This window comes from Triticum urartu, chromosome 4 (assembly GCF_003073215.2).
Source record: "Triticum urartu cultivar G1812 chromosome 4, Tu2.1, whole genome shotgun sequence".
NCBI lineage: Eukaryota > Viridiplantae > Streptophyta > Magnoliopsida > Poales > Poaceae > Triticum > Triticum urartu.
The window spans coordinates 466189904-466213090 of NC_053025.1; the positions used below are offsets into that span (position 1 = coordinate 466189904).

Consider the following 23187-nt stretch of genomic DNA (forward strand, 5'->3'; position numbering starts at 1 on the left):
CCAAAGGAAAGCCCTCTCGATTTTGTTGATGCTCTTTATTATGGGTGGTGGGATGATAAGTGGAGTGGCATGGTAGATGACTTGCGAGGTGAGCACCGACTTGACAAGGCTACCACGACCCGTAGTGGTGACGTTCTGCCCATCCCAAGGTACCAGCCTTGTGGCAACCTTATCTTCAAGGAATTGAAAATCTGCTCTCTTGAGTTGCCATATGGATAGGGGTAGGCGCAAGTAACGGATGGGAAAGTGAGCTCGGGTCGCCGGCAAGTTATGGAGGATCTCTCCTAGGTTGCGGTTGCTACACCGGATGGGGACATAGGAGCTATTTTGTAAGTTTGTCTCTAGACCGGTAACGTCACCAAAGCAGTGCAAGATGGACAACAGGTTGTCCATATCTTGTTTGATGGGGGCCATGAATACCATTGCATCATCAGCATAGAGTGAGGTCCTACAAACAGCCCCACGACCTCTGATCTTATGGAGTAAGCCATGAGCAGTGGCCAAATCCAACACTTATTGGAGAGGGTCAATGGCGATGACGAACAATAGAGGCGAGAACGGGTCTCCTTGGCGAAGGCCCTGGCCATGCTTAATAGGTGGGCCGGGAACACCATTGAGTAGAATCCGGGAAGTGGATGTGCAAAGGAGGGCCGCAATCCACTCACGAAATTTGCTAGGAAAGCCTCTTCGTTGGAGGAGATCAAGAATGTAATCCCAACGTACGGAGTCAAAAGCCTTCCAAATGTCAAGCTTGAGAAGGATGGATGGAGTTTTGCTTTTGTGGAGCCGGCGAGCAAGATTACGCACATACATGAAGTTATCATGAATACTTCTCTTCTTGATGAAAGCGCTTTGAGCCTTGGAGATAAGCTTGTCCATATGAGGCCCAAGACGGACCGCAAGCAACTTGGCAATGATCTTGGCTATGGCATGGATTAGGCTAATAGGTCTGTAGTCACCAATTCCCTCCGCCCCATCTTTCTTTGGCAAGAGCACAATGTTCGCTGAGTTAAGCCAATGGAGATTGGCCACATGGAGGTTACCAAATTGGTGGATCACCCGCATAACATCCTCTTTAATAATGCCCCAACATGACTTGAAAAACAATCCGGTGAACCCATCCGGTCCGGGGGCCTTGTCATTGGGCATTTGCTTGATGACATTGTGGACTTCCTCCAGTGTGAAGGGATCATCAAGATTGCCAAGGTCGCAATCCTCAAAATGAAAGTGATCCCAATTGAAGTCTTTTTTTCTAGCATTTGTCTTTTCGATGACGCTAGAGAAGTGGTCAAGAATGATTTCCTCCTTCCTCTCATGCTCGGTGACCCAACCATTAATATGCTTCAATCGAGGTCGTCGAGGGGTGGCCTGAGCAGGAGGGGGCGGGGGCACGGGCCACGCCGGTAGGATACGAGCTTCCATTCCTCGCCGGTCTTCTCTACATCACGCCCTGCATCCGCCGAAGAGCCGTTGCGGGAGGAGGAGGAGGCGCCATGGCTGCGAGGCGACGGGACGACAACGATGCATGCGATCTGCGGCTGGGCGCCCTGCGGCTCAGGCGGCGTCTCCGGCACCAATTCCTCCAGCGCAAGCACCGAGCCCAGGCCTTCGGGAGGCGGCGACCGCCGGACCGGCGAACTGGATCTGGCGCCCAACTGCGCCGGCAGGGACGCAGTGCCTGAAGAAAGAGGAACCACCTGCGGGGTGAAGTCCGGCGGCAGGCAAGCCGGTGGGGGCGGCAGCAGCAGAAGGCGCAGGGGGTGGTGGCCGGCGTGGCCGCGGCGGCCGGCGCCGGGAGGGGCTGAGTTGGGAACAGGTCGCTCGCCATTCTCCGCCGCTCTGGAGTTCTCTTGAACAATTACATGTGACATTGACTTATAAAGTTTTCACCATATTATCAATCAAATAGAAACCATTTTCATATATTGCACAAGCAATTGAAAAATAAAATTATTATTGTGTTTGGATCAAAATCTACTACCTTTGCTTCCCAAGAAAAAAAATTCCACTACACATGATTCTCAATATGAGCAAATCTTTGTATAAATCTATGCAAATCAAATCACTAAAGTTACTCACCAAGATGCATGATGTGATTTCAAAGCAGCAAGTGAAATATAAATTTGTAGAATTTGCTTAAAGGAAGATAATCGTCTGCCCCAACATTTTTCGTCTTCTATGAAACTGGGTCCTTCTATGTCTTCCATATTTCATAACTGGGGCCCTTCTATCTTTGCATCTGTCTCTTGGTGAACAAATTGAACTTATTTAACTTGTATGTGGAAAATATTAGAGAACCAGCCACGTTAGCACCGTCTACCTGGTGGAATATATTCGACCGCTCGCTTATGGGTACGCCTGCACTGGCCAAGTCAGCTTAGGGCAACTATATTCCATCCAGATATATCAGATAGCACCCGATACAAATATATATTGTTTCGGGCACCGGCCACGTCAGATTAGATTTTGTTTCTTTTCTTTTGCACTATTTGAACTTGGTCATCGTCACCATTAAAAAAACAAGCTTTTATATGTTCCCCATCACAGGTAAATTTCGGATGGATTGTCAAAAAGAAAAAGGAAATTTCAAGATGCAGCGTTGTTAGTTGTCACATTCTCTCTACTCTTGGATAGAAATATATATTTCCAATATTTCACTCATTTACTTATTCTATCCACTGATGTATTCATAAGATGTTGTAGGCTCGAACATTAAACTATATAGTAATAGCAAAACAACAACAAGTAATTATATCGGTGCTCATTAAAAAAATACAATCAGTGCTAGCATGCATGACATTCTCCAGCAGCTTCTGGCCGGTGCAGCCATTGAAAAAAAGGCAAAACCCACAACAATAATCTTCACCGAGACCACTACTATTGTGTGGAGCCGTGGACATGTGCTGCTCTCCTTCCTCCTCGTCTGTTTTATCCATCCATCCAGCGCCCTCCCACCCATCTGTGCTTCTCTCCTTCCTCTTCTCTCTATCCGTGGCTCTCGCACACAGCACACCACGCGCCCTTCTACTCCAGCCCATGGTGCCACGTTCTCCTCTCTCTTCCCTCCTCCACATCACAAAGCACCACCCCTCCCTAGTGGCGTAGCTAGGATTTTATGTCAGGGTGGTCCAATTGACAGGGAAAAAAATGCACCACAAATTCAACTAAACCAACATATACATACAGAATAGTCCAAAAGCATATATCAATAAGGTCTTTAAAATGATAATAGAATTCATGGTTACGCCTTAAATTCGCGTAAAAGAAGATAGCACACCTTGTTTGTCGGATAACGCCTTCCCAAAACCATGAAAGTACCAATTATATCACCTTCATTCACTTTGAAGAAAGCATCTCGCTCGATGTATATAACACAATAAAAAGAGATGCTATGTCCCTGGTCCTCTTCATTTTGCAACAATTCTACACAAACATTAATTTATTAGCTATCAATTGGAACAAATCCCTAATGATTAGTCGGTTCTCTTTATCAGTTATCAATTACCAAAAACAAACTATATCTTCAGATCTCAACTTAAGTTGTTCAAATCTTCATAGCAAAAGAAATTTACACTTTGAATTTATGAATTAGAGGAGAACAAAATATTTTACTTCAGATTGTAGTAGAATGAAAAACTAAACAAGTGTTGCGCAACCTAACTAGGTTGTGCATGCGTGCGTGCTTCGCCGGCCGCCTGTTTGCCGGCGCCAGCAAGTGTCCTTCGCCCGGCCGCCGGTCCGTCGTGTCGACGAGTGCCCTGTCGGCCGGCGGATGCGCACCGGGGGCTGCGGGGCGAAGGCGGATGGCGCTCATCGCTAGGGTTCCATAACTGCAAGATCGATGCGACGGGAATCAGAAACGTCTTTTTTTTTGAGAAATAGAAACATCTTCTGGTGTCGATCAATCAGCGCACACACGAACGTTCGCGGAGACTAATGAGCCAATCCTTCACGTGTACATGCGCTGAGTTGGGCTTGCTTTTTTCTTTTTCTTTTTTACAGACTAGTAGTATACTAATGGGCTGAATTCCAGGGTGGTCCATGGACCACCCTGGCCACCCTATAGCTACGCCACTGCCCCTCCCTCCCTTCCCGCCCCTGGAGTTCGTTCTGTTGACCCCATCTCTCTCTTCTCCTTCACCGATGTGACTGCCCCCATCCGCAGTAGTTGGACGATTCGATTTCCTAGGCCGTCTCGCCCGTGACCGATGGATGCTTCGCGTTCGTCGGCCGGTTGCGGTGCGGCCGCATATGGGCTCCTGGTTACCAAGCTTGCGCGCGGGGGAGGGGGGTTGGCTGGGCCTGTGGTGGAGCCGCGGTAGCGGTGGTCTGCTTCAGGGTCGAGCTCGGCGGCAGCTTGACGGGGCCGCATGGATCTGCGTCGGGGCTCCGGGCTCCGGATCGGCGTGGTCGTTTCCAGCCCGCCCTCCTCCTCCGGTGCCTTGCTGCGGCGTTCCGGGCCAGATCTCGGATGGCTTGAGGGGCGGCTTGGATCGTGGCCCGTGCAGTGCGGCTGCCCTGGTGAGCCCCGAGTTTTCTTATCCGCGAGACCGTCCATCTGTATTCAGATCTTGAATGATAATTTTTTGCTGCTGCTTTTTTGATTCATCTGGTCTTTCGAATCCGAGAAGGGACTGGTCCTGGGCGAGCATGCACACGACGCAGCTGTTCGGCGAGTGGAGGTGCCACGGGGAGTGCCGCTGCCTTTCCGAGGACAGGGCAACTTCGACGGTGAGCTGGACGCATGGGCGTCGTTCCTGCCAGGTGGTGTCCTCCTGCGGCGGCGCCGCGATCACTACGCAGCCGGACTGGAAGGTGACCGGCGAAAGCTTTGCACGACGGAGCCGTCGCGACTGACTTGGACGCCTGACGCCGGCGGCGACGGCCTCGAGGCTCTTGGAGACGCCAGGCCACGCCTGGCCCTCTCCTCGAGCCTCCTGTCGCGCCCGAGTGGATCTCCCGAGGCAGCCCCATTCGCCTCCGGGCGCCGCCGGTAAGCAAAGACGTCGTCCGTGGGCTCCCGCCAGGTCAGACCGCTGCGACCAGCCAGACGCGCGGTGGTGAGCTAGTCTAATAAGAGATAAGGGTCGTGGCCATAAATTTCTAATAAATGCAGGAGTTTTTATGCAAAATTAAACGTTTTCTAGAGTGCCACTTAAACAAGGATTGCGGGTTTATTTCAAAGAAATAGAGGGGCTTTTTCAGAAAAACGCCGACGACGTACGACCAGAAGCAACAATTGCTTTATTAGTAGGTAGAGAGGTAGAGATATGAGCGCGTCGACCTTTTTTTCTGTACCGTGCGAGGTAAAAATCGAAAAAAAGGATCAACTAAGCGAGGAATCGAACTAGCCATCTCACGCTATTGAAACATGGGGCTAGCCACAGAACTGATGGCCTCTAGTCATGATGGGAAGCGCGAAATATTTAAGATAACACTATAGCGTCGAGATTTGAAACATTTTTAAGAAATTGAAACATTTCTTGAAAGCTATGCTTTTTTTCAACTGACATATATATTTTGAGAACTCAAACAATTTTTTAAATTCCAATTGTTTCAAAGGTGATTTTTTTATTCTTAGTATTATTTACATTTCAAACATTTTCGGAAGACCTGAACAATTTTAAATCAGGAATAGTTTTTAAAATGTGATTTTTTTTGGAAAAAAGGCAAACAATTTTCAGAAAGACGAACAGTTTTTAAACCATGGAACAATAATTGCAAAAAAGCAAAGATTGTTTGGACCTGTGAAAAATATTTGATAATGAGAATATTTTCTGAAACTCTAAAACTATAAAGTATGAATATTCTTCATTTTTTTGCACATTAAAAAAACGCAAACATCTTTAAATTGTGAACTTATTTATGAAACGAAAAAAAATCAGAAATTTCAAAGTATTTTTTTGGAAAATATGGTCGATTTTTGGGGAAAGCAAACAAATTTTCAAAATTCAATCAGTTTTTAGTTTTAAGTATTTTTTAAAATTGTGAATTTATGAACTTTTTTCAATTATGCAAATTTAAAATAAACAGAAAAAACGAAAGGAAAAAAACAAAAAATATAGCAGAAAGAAGATAGCAAAAAATAAAATAGTGAAAAACCAGCATAAAAAACCAACAGAAAACCGACCAAGAAAAGAACCAAAAAAGAGACATTTTTTTGAGAAACACTAGAGAAAAGACCTAGAATTCCAAACACTGACGTAGTAGAACTTGCTAAATAGGCCGGTCCAGATGCCAGCGTCCTGTGCGAATGCATCAGACGGAGAATTGGGCGTTTCCTATTTGGGCGCTTCAGGCGCCCATTAACATGGATTTTGCAAACGGGCGTCTGAAGCGCTCCCCCGCTGGGCCGGCCCATCTCCTCTTTCCTAAACGCAACAAAGGAGCCCCGGGTAGAGGATCGAACTAGACCTCCGTGTTGAGCAAAGCAGTGGTAACCACAACGCCAACTTGCCTCATCTGTTAACTTACATCCTTTTCACCATTTTGTTATCTCTTCTTTCCTTCTTCCTTTTTTTCGTCTATCATTTCTGTTTTTTTTTTCATTTTTCTACTTCTTGGTTCGATGTTTTGTTTCAAATTCGTGAAATTTTTTCCTCAAAATTTATGAACTTTTTTTAGAATTTGATAAATTTTTTTCGAATTTGATGAACTTTTTTTCAAATTCAATGAACTCTCTTTAAAAAAATCATTAATTTTTTCCAATTTCGATGAACTTCTTTCAAATTTGTTGAATTTTTTTTCAGATTCGATGAACCTTATTCAAATCTGATGAACTTTTAAAAAAATCATTAACTCTTTTTCAATTTCGATGAACGTTTTTTCAAATTCAATGAACTTTTTTTCAAATTCGATGAATGTTTCTTGAAAATCCATAAACATTTTTTCCATTTTATATGAACGTTTTTCAAAACCCATGATTTTTTTACAAATTTGATGAAAGTTTTCCAAATTTGACGATTTTTATTTTTAAAATCCACAGACATTTTTTCAAATTTGATGAGCTTTTTAAAATCAATGGACTTTTTTAAAATTTGTAAAATTTTCTTCCAAAATGAAGAACTTTTTTCAAAATCCATGAACTTTTTGAAATTCACAATTTTTTCCAAAAGAATAAAAAAAAATCTGCGACATAAAATAGCGGGGTGACGTCTTTTATTACGTATTTACCGTTGTTACTAATCAGTACCGACAGGATAGCTCGAGTGGCTAGTGGACTTGTATTTGAGCTCGAAGGTCGTGTGTTTCAGAATCGTGGATATCTTTTTTCGATTTTTTGCGAGCTTCTGTGCTTGCTGCTTAACGGGATTCATGGGCCGGTCCAATTGGGCGCCGTAATGAGTGCCAGGGAGAGGTTCGGGCGCCTGAAGCGCCCGATAGGAGCTCCCAGAGAATTGGGCTCGTCTCTTCTCAAGGGTTTTACTCTCCCGTCATTTCTTGCCCATTTCGTTGTTGTTTTTTTTTCGTTCGCTAGCTTCTCGTTCGTTCGATTGTTGTGTTGTTGGTTGGTTAGTTCGGGCGCCGTAGCGTACGCCAGGGAGAGATTCGGGCGCCTGAAGCGCCCGATAGGAGTTCCCGTAGAATTGGGCTCGTCTTGTCTGCAGGGTTTTACTCTCCTATCATTTCTTGCCCATTTCGTTGTTGTTTTTTTTCCATTCGCTAGCTTATCGTTCGTTCGATTGTTGTGTTGTTGGTTGGTTGGTTTGGTTTTTCTCTTTTTCCTTAGGTTTAATTTTTTTTCTATTTTTTCATCCTGGTTTTCTCGGTTTCCTGCTTGTTTGTTTTAGTTTTTCTTCTACTTTTTTGTTTCTTATTATTATTATTATTATTATTATTATTATTATTATTATTTGTTTTTCTCCTTTTTTGGCTTCATTTGTGTGAACAATATTTAAATTTGTGAACTTTCTTATATTCCGTGAACTTTTTCTCAAATTCATGAAATTTTTAGCGTGTTAATTTTTATAATTCATGAACGTTTTTCAAGTCATTGAACTTTTAGCTTTGAATTGTTTTTCCTAAATTCATGAACTTTTTTCCAAATCTCATGAACTTTTTTTTAAAAATTTGTGAATTATTTTTCTCAAATTTCATGAACTTTTAGCTCTGAACCTTTTGCCAAATTCGAGATCTTTTTTCCAAACTTTGTGATTTTTATTCCAATTTCATAACCTTTTTTAATTTGTGAGCTTTTTCAAATTTCATGAACTTTCCAAATTCATGAACTCTTTTCATTTTTATAATTTTTCATCAATTTTGCGGTTGTTTTTGCAAAAAAAAAATTGAAATCTTTTCAGATTTACAAATTTTTTATAGTCGTGAACTTCTTACAAAGTTAACGGCAACTGATCAACCAATCAGATCAACAAAGCCAACCAGTTAGAAGCGAACGAGCGAACTTCATTTCTCCTTCAAGTTTCATGCATTCGATCGAAGTTTTGTTGGGTCGGCCCGGTAGCATCACCCTCGAGCGCTAGTAAGCTACCGGAGACGTTGCGAGCCACCGATTAGGAGCTCTCCCGCACACGTCTCACCGCCGAACCGCGTCCACCACTGTGGTTGTACGCACCTGCATGCGCGAGACGCTTCCGAGACTTACTGAACTCGTTGAGAAGAGAACCACAAAAATGCTCGCTTCATAGTTCGCTCCTAGCAGAACTCCAACGACGATATCTTCCACCTCAGAAAGAACCTAATTCATGATAGGGCTTGTTAGAATAATCAGAGATGTGTAGTCAACCATCCGAGGACCAAGTAATCACATGACGCATGACACCTAGATTTGTTACTGATGTTCATCGAACACTGGCTACATCCTCGGGGCATGCGGGCATTCCTCCTCGCCGTCACAATACCAATCGGCCACCCAGGCTTCCGCACACGCCGCCGGCTCTTTTTACATGCGTGTGCTATTATGTTGACATAGTTTACATCATATGTCTACCAACGCGAATTACGTTGATACACAGGTTACATATTGATACTGGTCCTACATTTTGCTTTCCCACGAACGTGCTGCCTATATCCAACTTGTGATTACGTGTCCAAGCCTATGTATTAAAGTGTCACTCATCAATAGGCAGATGAATCAAATGAATGTTGATACAAGAAGCTTTATTCATATCGACTGTTTCTTGACAAATTGGATGGTTTAGTGTACAATACTCATGCTAATTAGCTCTAGATATTACATAGCTAATAAATGGCACGATGGTTAAACACATTCATATGATGATTAGTCCTAATTTATTGATTAATATATTACTAATACGTATAGTAATATAATATTAATACATAGAACATCGAATAAGCACACGAATTTAGCTGTAACCATGACAAACTTGCTCCCATATATTTAGGCAATTAAATGCAGCTCGTAGATATTTTCATATTGTAAGTTCAACTGGAAATCTCTGGAGTTGATTTTGATGTCTCTAATTTGTTAAAAAAAATGGGAATTGTAAATTTTTGGTTAACATGCATGCTTGCGAAGCTGAGATCAAAACCGAAGCCGTGCAAAAAGAACCCCGTTCTCTTATATTGGTCATGTCTCAAATATCCTATAAGCCATGTAAAAATATTTTAACCTTTCTTTAGAATTTTGCCTGGTCTTCTATTAATTGATGTAATGATTTTTTTAATCTTGAATTTTAAAATTCAAATTATATTTTCATGATTCGAGTTAAGTATGAAGAATGTAGTTAAGTGATTTTTCAGTAAGAAATTGATACATGTAAGGACTTCAGTTGTAAATCAGTAGTCTGAAACAAGTGACGAAACTAAAATACCTCACTTTCCAAAATTGAACAATGATGGGTGGACAGAGCTGGTGGGATTATGGAGAGGGTGCATGCTTCCAATGTAGTTAACGCTTCGCGACCTGCTCCTAATAAATGAATACATGCTGAAGTGGTCTAGGTGAAGATGCCACATATGTCACCCAGTGTTGTACATCTTCAATCTAGCGCTGGGTGAAAAATGATGGCCTTGGCATCAGACTCCAGCGATGGTAGAAGGTTAGATGTTATATTGTCGAAAGTGCGTAGGAGCACCTGCGGGCTCACCTCCCTGGTATCTCACCATTCAATATGCATCGGGATATGTACCACTATATGCAGTTTGAGTGTATTCTTCAATTTTAGTTCAACGCATAGATGTACTCTCTGCACCGTCTGTCTCCGAGCCCCAACACGTCTGTTCCAGCGCCCAACAACTAGCAACCAAAGTTGTCTTTATTCCTGTAATGACCACATGTTTAATCAATGCATTCATCGTCTCTTCCTCCTCTCTTCTTTAAACTCTCTTGTTTCCAGCTTCTAAGCCAGCTGTCCTGCACCATGTTCCGGGAGCTCTGCGTCACCTCACTGGTCAAGCTCTCGAGGTCAAGCTTGTCGAGGAGGGCTTCTGGTGGCTGGTATAGCGAGTCTGGGTCATGCATGAGCATGCATGAAGTAGAGTGGCGATGGGGGCACACTGAGCTCAGAAAGGCAGCTTATGCTGTTGAGGACTGCTTCTGTGGGAAGATGTGGAACCACAAGCTGCAGTAGCAGTGGCCGAATATGGTTGTGTGGCTGGAGTATGAGCTCAGCGTGCCCCCATCGCCACTCTACTTCGTGCATGTTCGTGCATGACCCAGACTCGCTATACCAGCCACCAGCAAGCTCTCCTCGAGAGCTTAACCAGCGAGGTGACGTAGAGCTCCCGGAACATGGTGCAGGACAGCTGGCTTAGAAGCTAGAAACAAGAGAGTTGAAAGAAGAGAGGAGGAAGACACGATGAATGCATTGATTAAACATGTGGCCGTTACAGGAGTAAAGACAACTTTGGTTGCTGGTTGTTGGGCGCTGGAATAGACGTGTTGGGGCCCAGAGACAGAAGGCGCAGAGAATACATCTATGTGTTGAACTAAAATTGAAGAATACACTCAAACTACATATAGTGGTACATATCCCGATGCATATTGAATGGTGAGATACTAGGGAGGTGAGCCCGCAGGTGCTCCTACGCACTTTCGGGGACCAATGTAGTTATTGTGCGGTGGGGCATACTCACTTATTGACTGAAATACTGGACCTATACTACATTGGTGCGATACTAAGAAATAGATATACGATGGAGCCATCTTGGAGGTCCGCAAAGCTGCATATCAGCGATGGAGCCGCGTCGAGCTCGGGTGAGGAGGTGATCCATCATTCTTTTCTTCGGTGGCTGCTGTCGTGGTGCCGGAGGCAGATGACAGATGTTGGTGTCAAGCTCAGAGATGTTCTATTATCTTTTCAGTTTTGTCATACCGGTCCTTACATGACTTGTACTTTGATCTTTATGATATGAATGAGACACGTGGTACCATGCAAAAAAAGAAATAGATATACGACCGAGTTGTACAAAAATTGCACGAATCACGTGGGCATGGACAGAGGTGATTCCATCCTCGCATGACACCATGTCCACTCATGATTTATAGGTATGTCTACCCCATATATGAAGGAAATATGACCTAGAGGCAATAATAAAGTTGTTATTTTGTATTTCCTTATTCATGATAAAGGTTTATTATTCATGCTGATACATGTGTGGATACATAAACAAAATACCATGTCCCTAGTGAGCCTCTACTAGACTAGCTCGTTGATCAAAGATGGTTAAGGTTTCCTAACCATAGAGATGTGTTGTCACTTGATAACGGGATCACATCATTAGGAGAATGATGTGATGGACAAGACCCATTCATTAGCTTAGCATATGATCGTTTAGTTTATTGCTATTGCTTTCTTAATGTCAAATAGATATTCCTTAGACTATGATATCGTGCAACTCTCGGATACCGGAGGAATACCATGTGTGCTATCAAATGTCACAACGTAACTGGGTGATCATAAAGATGCTCTACAGGTATCTCCGAAGGTGTCTGTTGAGTTGGCATGGATCGAGATTAGGATTTGTCACTCCGAGTATCGGAGAGGTATCTCTGTGCCCTCTCGGTAATACACATCACAAGAATCTTGCAAGTAAAGTGACTAAGGAGTTAGTTACGAGATGACATATTACGGAACGAGTAAAGAGACTTGCTGGTAACAAGCACTACTAGGAAAAACCTTATACACAGAATCTTACCAGTAGCGCGTGTTAAAATAAGGCGCTACTGCTACTTAGCAGTAGCGCGTGGTCAGAAAGGGCGCTACTGCTATCCACTTAGCAGTAGCGCGACAGGAATAAAACACGCTACTACTATGATTCCCACACCGTTGCCGACATGCTAGGTATAGTAGTAGCACCCTTTGACAAACCGCGCTACTGCTATCAAATTAGTAGTAGCGCGCTTTTAGGGTAGGGCGCTACTGCTAAGTTTGAACTTGTCCACAGGACGGGCCCAGCTTAGCAGTAGCGAGTTTGTGAGGAGCGCGCTACTGCTACGGATTTTAGCAGCAGCACGTTTTCTTTTCCCACGCTACTGCTAAAGCTATTTTGACATAACCCCCACGCGGGCTTCCCTCCTCTGCTTTCTCCCCCAATTCCCCACTCTCTCTTCTCCCCTCGTCGCCTCCGCCGTAGCCCCTGCCCTCGCCGAAGCCCCTGCCCTCGCTCTTCGTCGGAGTCTTCCCTCGATGTCGTTGTGCGCCTGTGCTCCTCCCCCTCGACCTTGCCGGAGGCCCTGCCCTTGCTCTCCGCCACCGTCTCCCTCGACCCCGCCTCGCCGCCGTCTCCCTCGACCCTGACTCGCCGCCGTCTCCCCCGACCCCGCCTCGCCACCGTCTTCCCCGACCCCTCCTCGCCGTGCCTCGGTGCCGCCGTCTCCCCCGACCCCATCTCTCTCTCCGCCCTCTGTAAGCACTCTCCCCTCCCCTCTTCTCTACTCTCTGCTCTCTCTCTCTCTCTGTTAGTATGAACCCTAGCTATTTAGTGCTACTTAGTATGAACCCCAGGCTATTTTTAGTGCTAGTTAGTTAATTACAATTAGCATGAACCCTAGTTAAAAAAACCTAGGACAGATTATTGGCTATTTTTAGTGGTACTTAGTATGAACCCTAGGTTTCAAACTATTGCTATTTTTTAATTAAAGAAATTGTTGCTATTTGTTATTATTTTAGTTAAAGCAATTGTTGCTATTTAAAAAACTTCTTGCATTTTTCTTCAAGTTCTAGATTTTTCTTCCTGCTATATGCAAATTTGAAGTGGACATGTGATATGTGGACATGTGATTTGGACATGTCACATTTGGAATTTGGACATGTCATATTTGTACATGTGATGTTTTGGACATGTTATATTCGGAAAATGATGATTATGTGCAGGGTAAATGATCCGAGCGGTTCTCGGGCGCCAGCCATAAATGGTTCAAAAGCAGACATGAAGCAGAAGCTAGTTACTTGAGGTTCATGCTAACGCGAGAGAGGACTCATAACCGCCACCTCATGTACTGCATAGTTCCGCTCTCACTCATAGTGATAGCTCTTCTTGTCTATATCATTGTTTAGATGGATGACGATGTAGTTGCAAGTATTTGAGACATCTCATAACTTGTATCGCTATTTCGAGAGAGACGTCATTTTGTGTTGGATGATGATTATGGTGATGACATGATCGATTTGATGAGGCTATTTGTATGTGTATGATATGATCAGATTTGTATGTGTATGATATGCTAGAGACTATTGTATAAAACACTAAACAAAATTCAGCAGCACAAAATATGGAGCAGAATTTTTTTTAGAAACTAATAACAGTAGCGCGGGGTATGGCTTTAGTAGTAGCGAGGTCTTAGCAGTAGCGCCTTTTATACTAGGGCACTATAGATATTAGTAGCAGCGCGTTTTTATGGAGACCGCTGCTGCTATCCCTAGATAGCAGTAGCTCGGGTCAGCACGCGCTACTGCTAAGCGTTAGCTGTAGCGCCGTATCAGTAGCGCAGCTGCCCGCGCTACTGATAAGCATTTTACCCGCGCTACTGCTAGGCTTTTCCCTAGTAGTGAAGATTGAACTAGGTATGAAGATACCGACGATCAAATCTCGGGCAAGTAACATACCGACAGACAAAGGGAATTACATATATTGTCATAAGGTTCGACTGATAAAGATCTTCGTAGAATATGTAGGAACCAATATGGGCATCCAGGTTCCGCTATTGGTTATTAACTGGAGAGGTGTCTCGGTCATGTCTACATAGTTCTCGAATCTGTAGGGTCCACATGCTTAACGTTCGTTGATGATATAGTGTTGTATGAGTTATATGATTTGGTGACCGAATGTTGTTCGGAGTCCCGAATGAGATCACAGAGGAGCTCCGGAATGGTCCAGAGGTAAAGCTCAATATATAGGATGATGATATTTGGACAGCGGCAGAGTTTTGGGAGGTACCAGGTAGTCATCGGATCACTGAAACTCCGAAAGGGATTCCGGGAAGCTCCTGCAGGATGATGGGCCTATTGGGCCAATAGAGGGGAGCACACCAGCCCACAAGGGGCTGGTGCACCCCCCTATGGCAGCCAGCCTATTGGAGAAAGGAAGGAGGGGGATTCGTCCTCCCCCTTCCTTCCCTCTCCCCCCTTTCCTTTCCCTCCGGCACAAATATGGAAGCGGGGGGGGGGGGGGGGGGGGGGGGGGGGGGGGGCTTGGGCGGGAGCCCAAGTGGGATTCGACCCCACTTGGGGCGCCTCCTGGCTGGCTCCCCTTTCCCCCACCTATATATATGTGGGAGGGGCGCCACATATAACCATTACAATCTCTTAGCCGTGTGCAGTGCCCCTCTCCACAGTTTCGTCCCTCAGTCATATTTTCGGAGTGCTTAGGCAAAGCCCTACGGAGATAGCATCGCCACCACCGTCACCACGCTATTGTGCTGCTGGAACTCATCTACTACTTCGCCCGTCTTGCTGGATCAAGAAGGCGAGGACGTCACCGAGCTGAACGTGTGCTGAACGCGGAGGTGTCGTATGTTTGGTACTTGATCGGTTGGATCGTGAAGAAGTTCGACTACATCAATCGTGTTACTAAACTCTTCCTCTTACGGTCTACGAGGGTACATAGAGACACTCTCCCCTCTCGTTGCTATGCATGTCCCTGGATAGATCTTGCATGTGCGTAGAATGTTTTTGTTTTCCATGCAACGTTTCCCAACTGTGGCATCCAAGCCAGGTCTATCCATACATGATATGCACGAGTAGAACACAAAGAGTTGTGGGCGGTGATAGTCATACTGCTTACCACCAATGTCTTATTTTGATTCGGCAGTATTGTGGGATGAAGCGGCCCGGACCAACCTTACATGTCCATGCGCATGAGACCGGTTCCATCGACTTTGATGCAACTTGTTTTGCATAAAGGTGGCCGGCGGGTGTCTGTTTCTCCTACTTTAGTTGAATCAAATTTGACTACGGCCGGTCCTTGAAGAAGGTTAAAACAACCAACTTGATAAATCACCGTTGTAGTTTTTGCGTAGTTAAGCACGGTTCTTGCTAAAAGCCCATAGCAGCCATGTAAAACTTGCAACAACAAAGTAGAGGACGTCTAACTTGTTTTCGCAGGGCACGTTGTGATGTGATATGGTCAAGAAGTGATGTGATATACGTTGTTGTATGAGATAATCACGTTTCATAATATTGACAACCAGCAGGAGCCTTAGGGTTGTCTCTTAATTATTGTATGAAATGCAAGCATCGTGTAGTTGATTTACTTTATCACCATGCGTTAGCAAGAGTTGTAGAATCAATAGTTGGCGAGATGACCCCGATGCAACGATGGAGATCAAGGTGTCGAGCCAGTGATGATGGAGATCATGACGATGCTTTGGAGATGGAGATCAAAAGCACAAGATAATGATGGTCATATCATGTCACATATTTTGATTGCATGTGATGTTTATCCTTTATGCATCTTATTTTGCCTAGAACGGCAGTAGCATTATAAGATGATCCGATCACTAAATTTCAAGATAAAAGTGTTCTCCCCGAGTATGCACCATTGCCAAAGTTTGTCATTTCGAAGCACCTCGTGATGATCGGGTGTGATAGATGTTGGGGAATGCAATATTTCAAAAATTTCCTACGATCACGCAAGATCTATCAAGGAGATGCATAGCAATGAGTGGGGAGAGTGTGTCCACGTACCCTCGTAGACCGAAAGCAGAAGCATTTAGTAACGCGGTTGATGTAGTCGCACGTCTTCGCGATCCAACCGATCAAGTACCGAATGCACGGCACCTCCGCGATCTACACACGTTCAGCTCGGTGACGTCCCTCGAACTCTAGATCTAGATAAGGCCGAGGGTGAGTTCCGTCAGCACGACAGCGTGGTGACGGTGATGATGAAGTTACCGATGCAGGGCTTCGCCTAAGCACTACGACAATATGACCGAGGTGGAAATCTGTGGAGGGGGGCACCGCACACGGCTAAGAAATCAACTTGTGTCTTGCTACCTCTTGAGCATTGCGTTGGTTTTCCCCGAAGAGGAAGGGATGATGCAGCAAAGTAGCATAAGTATTTCCCTCAGTTTTTGAGAACCAAGGTATCAATCCAGTAGGAGGCTACACGCGAGTCCCTCGTACCTGCACAAAACAAATAAATCCTCGCAACCAATGCAAACAGGGGTTGTCAATCCCTATAAGGCCACTTACGAGAGTGAGATCTGATAGATATGATAAGATAATATTTTTGGTATTTTTATGATAAAGATGCAAAGTAAAATAAAGGCAAAGTAAATAGCAAAGGAAATAACTAAGTAGTAGGAGATCAATATGATAAAGATAGACCCGGGGGCCATAGGTTTCACTAGTGGCTTCTCTCGAGAGCATAAGTATTCTACGGTGGGTGAGCAAATTACTGTTGAGCAATTGACAGAATTGAGCATAGTTATGAGAATATCTAGGTATGATCATGTATATAGGCATCACGTCCGAGACAAGTAGACCGACTCCTTCCTGCATCTACTACTATTACTCCACTCATCGACCGCTATCCAGCATGCATCTAGAGTATTAAGTTAAAAACAGAGTAACGCCTTAAGCAAGATGACATGATGTAGAGGGATAGACTCATGCAATATGAAGAAAACCCCATCTTGTTATCCTCGATGGCAACAATACAATACGTGCCTTGCCGCCCCTACTGTCACTGGGAAAGGACACCGCAAGATTGAACCCAAAGCTAAGCACTTCTCCCATTGCAAGAAAGATCAATCTAGTAGGCCAAACCAAATTGATAATTCGAAGAGACTTGCAAAGTAACCAATCATACATAAAAGAATTCAGAGAAGATTCAAATATTATTCATAGATAGACTTGATCATAAACCCACAATTCATCGGTTTCAACAGACACACCGCAAAAATACGATTACATCGAATAGTTCTCCACAAGAGAGGGGGAGAACATTGTATTGAGATCCAAAAAGAGAGAAGAAGACATCTAGCTACTAACTATGGACACGTAGGTCTGAGGTAAACTACTCACACTTCATCGGAGAGGCTATGGTGTTGATGTAGAAGCCCTCCGTGATCGATGCCCCCTCCGGCGGAGCTCCGGAACATGCCCCAAGATGGGATCTCATGGATACAGAAAGTTACGGCGGTGGAATTAGGGTTTTGGCTCCGTATCTGATCGTTTGGCAGTACGTAGGTATATATAGGAGGAAGGAGTACATCGGTGGAGCAATAGGGGGCCCACGAGGGTGGAGGGTGCGCCCAGGGTAGGCAGGCGCGCCCCCTACCTCGTGGCCTCCTCCTTTCTTTCTTGATGTAGGGTCCAAGTCTCCCGGGTCTTGTTCGTTGAGAAAATCACGTTCCCGAAGGTTTCATTCCGTTTGGACTCCGTTTGATATTCCTTTTCTCCGAAACCCTAAAACAGGCAAAAAACAGCAATTCTGGGCAGGGCCTCCGGTTAATAGGTTAGTCCCAAAAATAATATAAAAGTGGATAATAAAGCCCAATGATGTCCAAAACAGTAGATAATATAGCATGGAGCAATCAAAAATTATAGATACGTTGGAGACGTATCAAACATCCCCAAGCTTAATTCCTGCTCGTCCTCGAGTAGGTAAATGATAAAAGCAGAATTTTTGATGCGGAGTGCTACTTGGCATAATTTTAATGTAATTCTTCTTAATTGTGGTATGAATATTCAGATCCGAAAGATTCAAGACAAAAGTTCATATTGACATAAAAATAATAATACTTCAAGCATACTAACAAAGCAATTATGTCTTCTCAAAATAAAATGGCTAAAGAAAGTTATCCCTACAAAATCATATAGTTTGGCTATGCTCTATCTTCACCACACAAAATATTTAAATCATGCACAACCTCGATGACAAGCCAAGCAATTGTTTCATACTTTTGACATTCTCAAAACTTTTTCAATCTTCACGCAATACATGAGCGTGAGCCATGGATATAGCACTATAGGTGGAATAGAGTGGTGGTTGTGGAGAAGAAAAAAAAGGGAGAAGATAGTCTCACATCAACTAGGCGTATCAACGGGCTATGGAGATGCCCATCAATAGATATCAATGTGAGTGAGTAGGGAGCCATGCAACGGATGCACTAGAGCTATAAGTATATGAAAGCTCAAAAATAAACTAAGTGGGTGTGCATCCAACTTGCTTGCTCATGAAGACCTAGGGCATTTTGAGGAAGCCCATCATTGGAATATACAAGCCAAATTCTATAATGAAAGATTCCCACTAGTATATGAAAGTGATAACATGAGAGACTCTCTAGTATGAAGATCATGATGCTACTTTGAAGCACAAGTGTGGTAAAAGGATAGTAACATTGTCCCTTCTCTCTTTTTCTCTCATTTTTTCTTTTTTTATTTGGGCCTTTTCTCTTTTTTATGGCCTCTTTTTTTGCACTTCTTTGGCCTCTTTTTTTTCGTCCGTAGTATCATCCCGACTTGTGGGGGAATCATAGTCTCCATCATCCTTTCCTCACTGGGACGATGCTCTAATAATGATGATCATCACACTTTTATTTTTCTTACAACTGAACAATTACAACTCGATACTTAAAACAAAATATGACTCTATATGAATGCCTCCAGCGATGTACCGGGATATCCAATGAATCAAGAGTGACACGTATGAAAGAATTATGAATGGTGGCTTTGCCACAAATACGATGTCAACTACATGATCATGCTAAGCGATATGACAATGATGGAGTGTGTCATAATAAACAGAACAGTGGAAAGTTTCATGGCAATATATCTCGGAATGGCTATGGAAATGCCATAATAGGTAGGTATGGTGGATGTTTTGAGGAAGGTATATGGTGGGTGTATGATACCGGCGAAAGGTGCGCGGTATTAGAGAGGCTAGAAAAGGTGGAAGGGTGAGAGTGCGTATAATCCATGGACTCAACATTAGTCATAAAGAACTCATATAATTATTGCAAAAATCTACAAGTTATCAAAGCAAAGTATTACGTGCATGCTCCTAGGGGGATAGATTGGTAGGAAAAGACCATCGCTCGTCCCCGACCGCCACTCATAAGGAAGGCAATCAAAAAATAAATCATGCTCCGACTTCATCACATAGCGGTTCACCATACGTGCATGATACGGGAATCACAAGCTTCAACACAAGTATTTCTCAAATTCACAACTACTCAACAAGCATGACTTTAATATCACCATCTTCATATCTCAAAACAATTATCAAGTATCAAACTTATCATAATATTCAACACACTCATAAGAGAATTTTTATTCTTCTTGAATACCTAGCATATTAGGATTTAAAGCAAATTACCATGCTATAAAGACTCTCAAAATAATCTAAGTGAATCATGAGAGATCAATAGTTTCTATAAAACAAATCCACCACCGTGCTCTAAAAGATATAAGTGAAGTACTAGAGCAAAATTATATAACTCAAAAGATATAAGCGAAGCACATAGAGTATTCTAACAAATTCTAAATCATGTATGGCTCTCTCAAAAGGTGTGTACAGCAAGGATGATTGTGGTAAACTAACAAGCAAAGACTCAAATAATACAAGACGCTCCAAGCAAAACACATATCATGTGGCGAATAAAAATATAGTTCCAAGTAAAGTTACCGATAGAAGTAGACGAAAGAGGGGATGCCTTCCGGGGCATCCCCAAACTTTGTCTTTTATGTGTCCTTAGATTATCTTGGGGGTGCCATGGGCATCCCCAATCTTAGGCTCTTGCCACACCTTGTTCCATAATCTATCAAATCTTTACCCAAAACTTGAAAACTTCACAACACAAAACTTAAAGTAGAGAATCTCGTGAGCTCCGTTAGCGAAAGAAAATAAAAGACCACTTCACAGTACTGTAATGAACTCATTATTTATTTATATTGGTGTTATACCTACTGTATTCCAACTTATCTATGGTTTATAAACTATTTTACTAGCCATAGATTCATCAAAATAAGCAAACAACACACGAAAAATAGAACCTGTCAAAAACAGAACAGTCTGTCGTAATCTATAGCTAGCGCAAGATCTGGAACCCCAAAAATTCTAAAATAAATTGCTGGACGTGAGGAATTTATCTATTAATCATCTGAAAAAATAATTAACTAAATAGCACTTTCCAAATAAAAATGGCAGTAGTTCTCGTGAGTGCTAAAGTTTCTGTTTTTTACAGCAAGTTCAACAAGACTTTCCCCAAGTCTTCCCAACAGTTCTACTTGGCACAAACACTAATTAAACACAAAAAACACAACCAAAACATAGGATAGATAAATTATTTATTACTAAACATTAGCAAAAATCAAGGAATAAAAATAAATTTTGGTTGCCTCCCAACAAGCGCTATCGTTTAACGCCCCTAGCTAGGCATAACAAGCAAGAATAGATCTATGTATTGCCATCTTTGGTAGGCAATCCATAAGTGTCTCTCATAATAGATTCATAAGTTAATTTAATTTTATTTCTAGGAAAGTGTTCCATGCCTTTCCTTAATGGAAATTGGAATATAATATTTCCTTCCTTCATATCAATAATTGCACCAATCGTTCTAAGGAAAGGTCTACCAAGAATAATAGGACATGAAGGATTGCAATCTATGTCAAGAACGGAACATAAGTCCTATTTGCAACAATAAGAACATCATTAATTCTTCCCATAGGGTTCTTAGTAGTGGAATCCGCAAGGTGCAAGTTTAGAGAGCAATCATGAAAATCACGGAAACCTAACAAATCAGACAATGTCTTTGGAATCGTGGAAACACTAGCACCCAAATCACATAAAGCATACCATTCATGATCTTTAATTTTAATGTAGTAGTTGGTTCCCACTCATCATAAAGTTTTCTAGGGACAAAAACTTCCAATTCAAGTTTTTCTTCATAAGATTGCATCAAGGCATCAACGATATGTTTAGTAAACGCTTTATTTTGACTATAAGCATGAGGAGAATTTAGCATGGATTGCAACAAGGAAATACAATCAATCAAAGAGAAATTTTAATAGTTAAATTCCTTAAAATCCATAATAGTGGGTTTAGCAACATCTAGGGTTTTAATTTCTTCAATCCCGCTTTTATCAAATTTAGCATCAAGATCAACAAATTCCGAACGCCTTCTAGGTAAAGGTGGATCATGTTCAGTCCCATAATTATCAAGATTCATATAGCAAAACAAATATTTAATAGGGGACATATCAATAACTTTTAGATCTTCATCTTTATTTTCATAGGAACTAGAAGAACACACTCTTATAAAGGCATCTTTCTTAGCACGCATCCTAGGGGTTCTTTCTTTGCACTCATCAATGGAAATTCTCATGGCTTTGAGAGACTCATTGATATCATGCTTAGGTGGAATAGATCTAAATTTCAAAGAATCAACATCAAGATAAATTCTATCAACGTTCCTAGCCAAATCATCAATCTTAAGCAATTTTTCTTCAATCATAGCATTAAAATTCTTTTGCGAAGTAATAAATTCTTTAATATTAGATTCAAAATCAGAGGGCATCTTATTATAATTTCCATAAGAATTGTTGTAGGAATTACCATAATTATTAGGGGGATTACTAGGATAAGGCCTAGAGTTGAAATTTCCTCTATACGCGTTGTTACCAAAATTGTTCCTACCAAGAAAATTCACATCCATAGATTCATTATTATTCTCAATCAAAGTAGACAAGGGCATATCATTAGGATCAGAAGAAACACTCTTATTAGCAAATAATTTCATAAGTTCATCCATCTTTCCACTCAAAACATTAATTTCTTCTATCGCATGCACCTTTTTATTAGTAGATCTTTCAGTATGCCATTGAGAATAATTAACCATAATATTATCTAGGAGTTTAGTAGCTTCTCCTGAATTGATTTCCATAAAAGTGCCTCCCGCGGCCAAATCTAAAAGATTTCTAGAAGCAAAATTCAATCCGGCATAATTTTTTTTGTATAATCTTCCACAAATTTAAACCATGAGTAGGGCAATTACGTATCATTAGTTTCATTCTCTCCCAAGCTTGTGCAACATGTTCATGATCAAGTTGCTTGAAATTCATAATATTGTTTCGAAGAGAGATGATCTTAGCGGGAGGAAAATACGTACTTAGAGATAAAAGCATCTTTGCACTTGTTCCATGAATCAATACTATTTTTAGGCAAAGACGAAAACCAAGCTTTAGCACGATCTCTAAGCGAAAAAGGAAATAGCTTCAATTTAACAATATCATTATCCACATCTTTATTCTTTTGCATGTCACACAAATCAACGAAGCTATTTAGATGGGTAGCGGCATCTTCACTAGGAAGGCTGGAGAACGGATCTTTCATGACAAGATTCAGCAAAGCAGTATTAATTTCACAAGATTCAGCATCGGTAAGAGGAGCAATCGGAGTGCTAATAAAATCATTGTTGTTGGTATTGGTGAAGTCACACAATTTAGTATTATCTTGAGCCATCATGACAAGCAAGCAAACAAACACACAAGCAAACAAAAAGCAAGCGGGCAAAAAGAGGCAAATAGAGAGGGAGAGGGAGGATAGAGAGAGAGAGGGCGAATAAAACGTCAAGGGTGAAGTGTGGGAGAGGAAAACGAGAGGCAAATGGCAAATAATGTAATGCGGGAGATAAGGGTATGTGATGGTACTTGGTATGTTGACTTTTGCGTAGACCTCCCCGGCAACGGTGCCAGAAATCCTTCTTGCTACCTCTTGAGCACTGCGTTGGTTTTCCCTGAAGAGGAAGGGATGATGCAGCAA

The 23187-nt window shown here is 42.5% G+C and overlaps 1 protein-coding gene across 1 annotated transcript; it reads left to right on the forward strand.

Annotated features, from left to right (window-relative positions):
- Window positions 1–4048: 4048 nt before the first annotated feature.
- On the forward strand, window positions 4049–5127 carry LOC125553949. Its single transcript, XM_048717589.1, has 2 exons — window positions 4049–4521; window positions 4632–5127. The coding sequence occupies exons 1-2, from the start codon at window positions 4213–4215 to the stop codon at window positions 4995–4997; spliced, it is 675 nt and encodes a 224-aa protein (XP_048573546.1). The 5' UTR covers window positions 4049–4212; the 3' UTR covers window positions 4998–5127.
- The last annotated feature ends 18060 nt before the right edge of the window (window positions 5128–23187 follow it).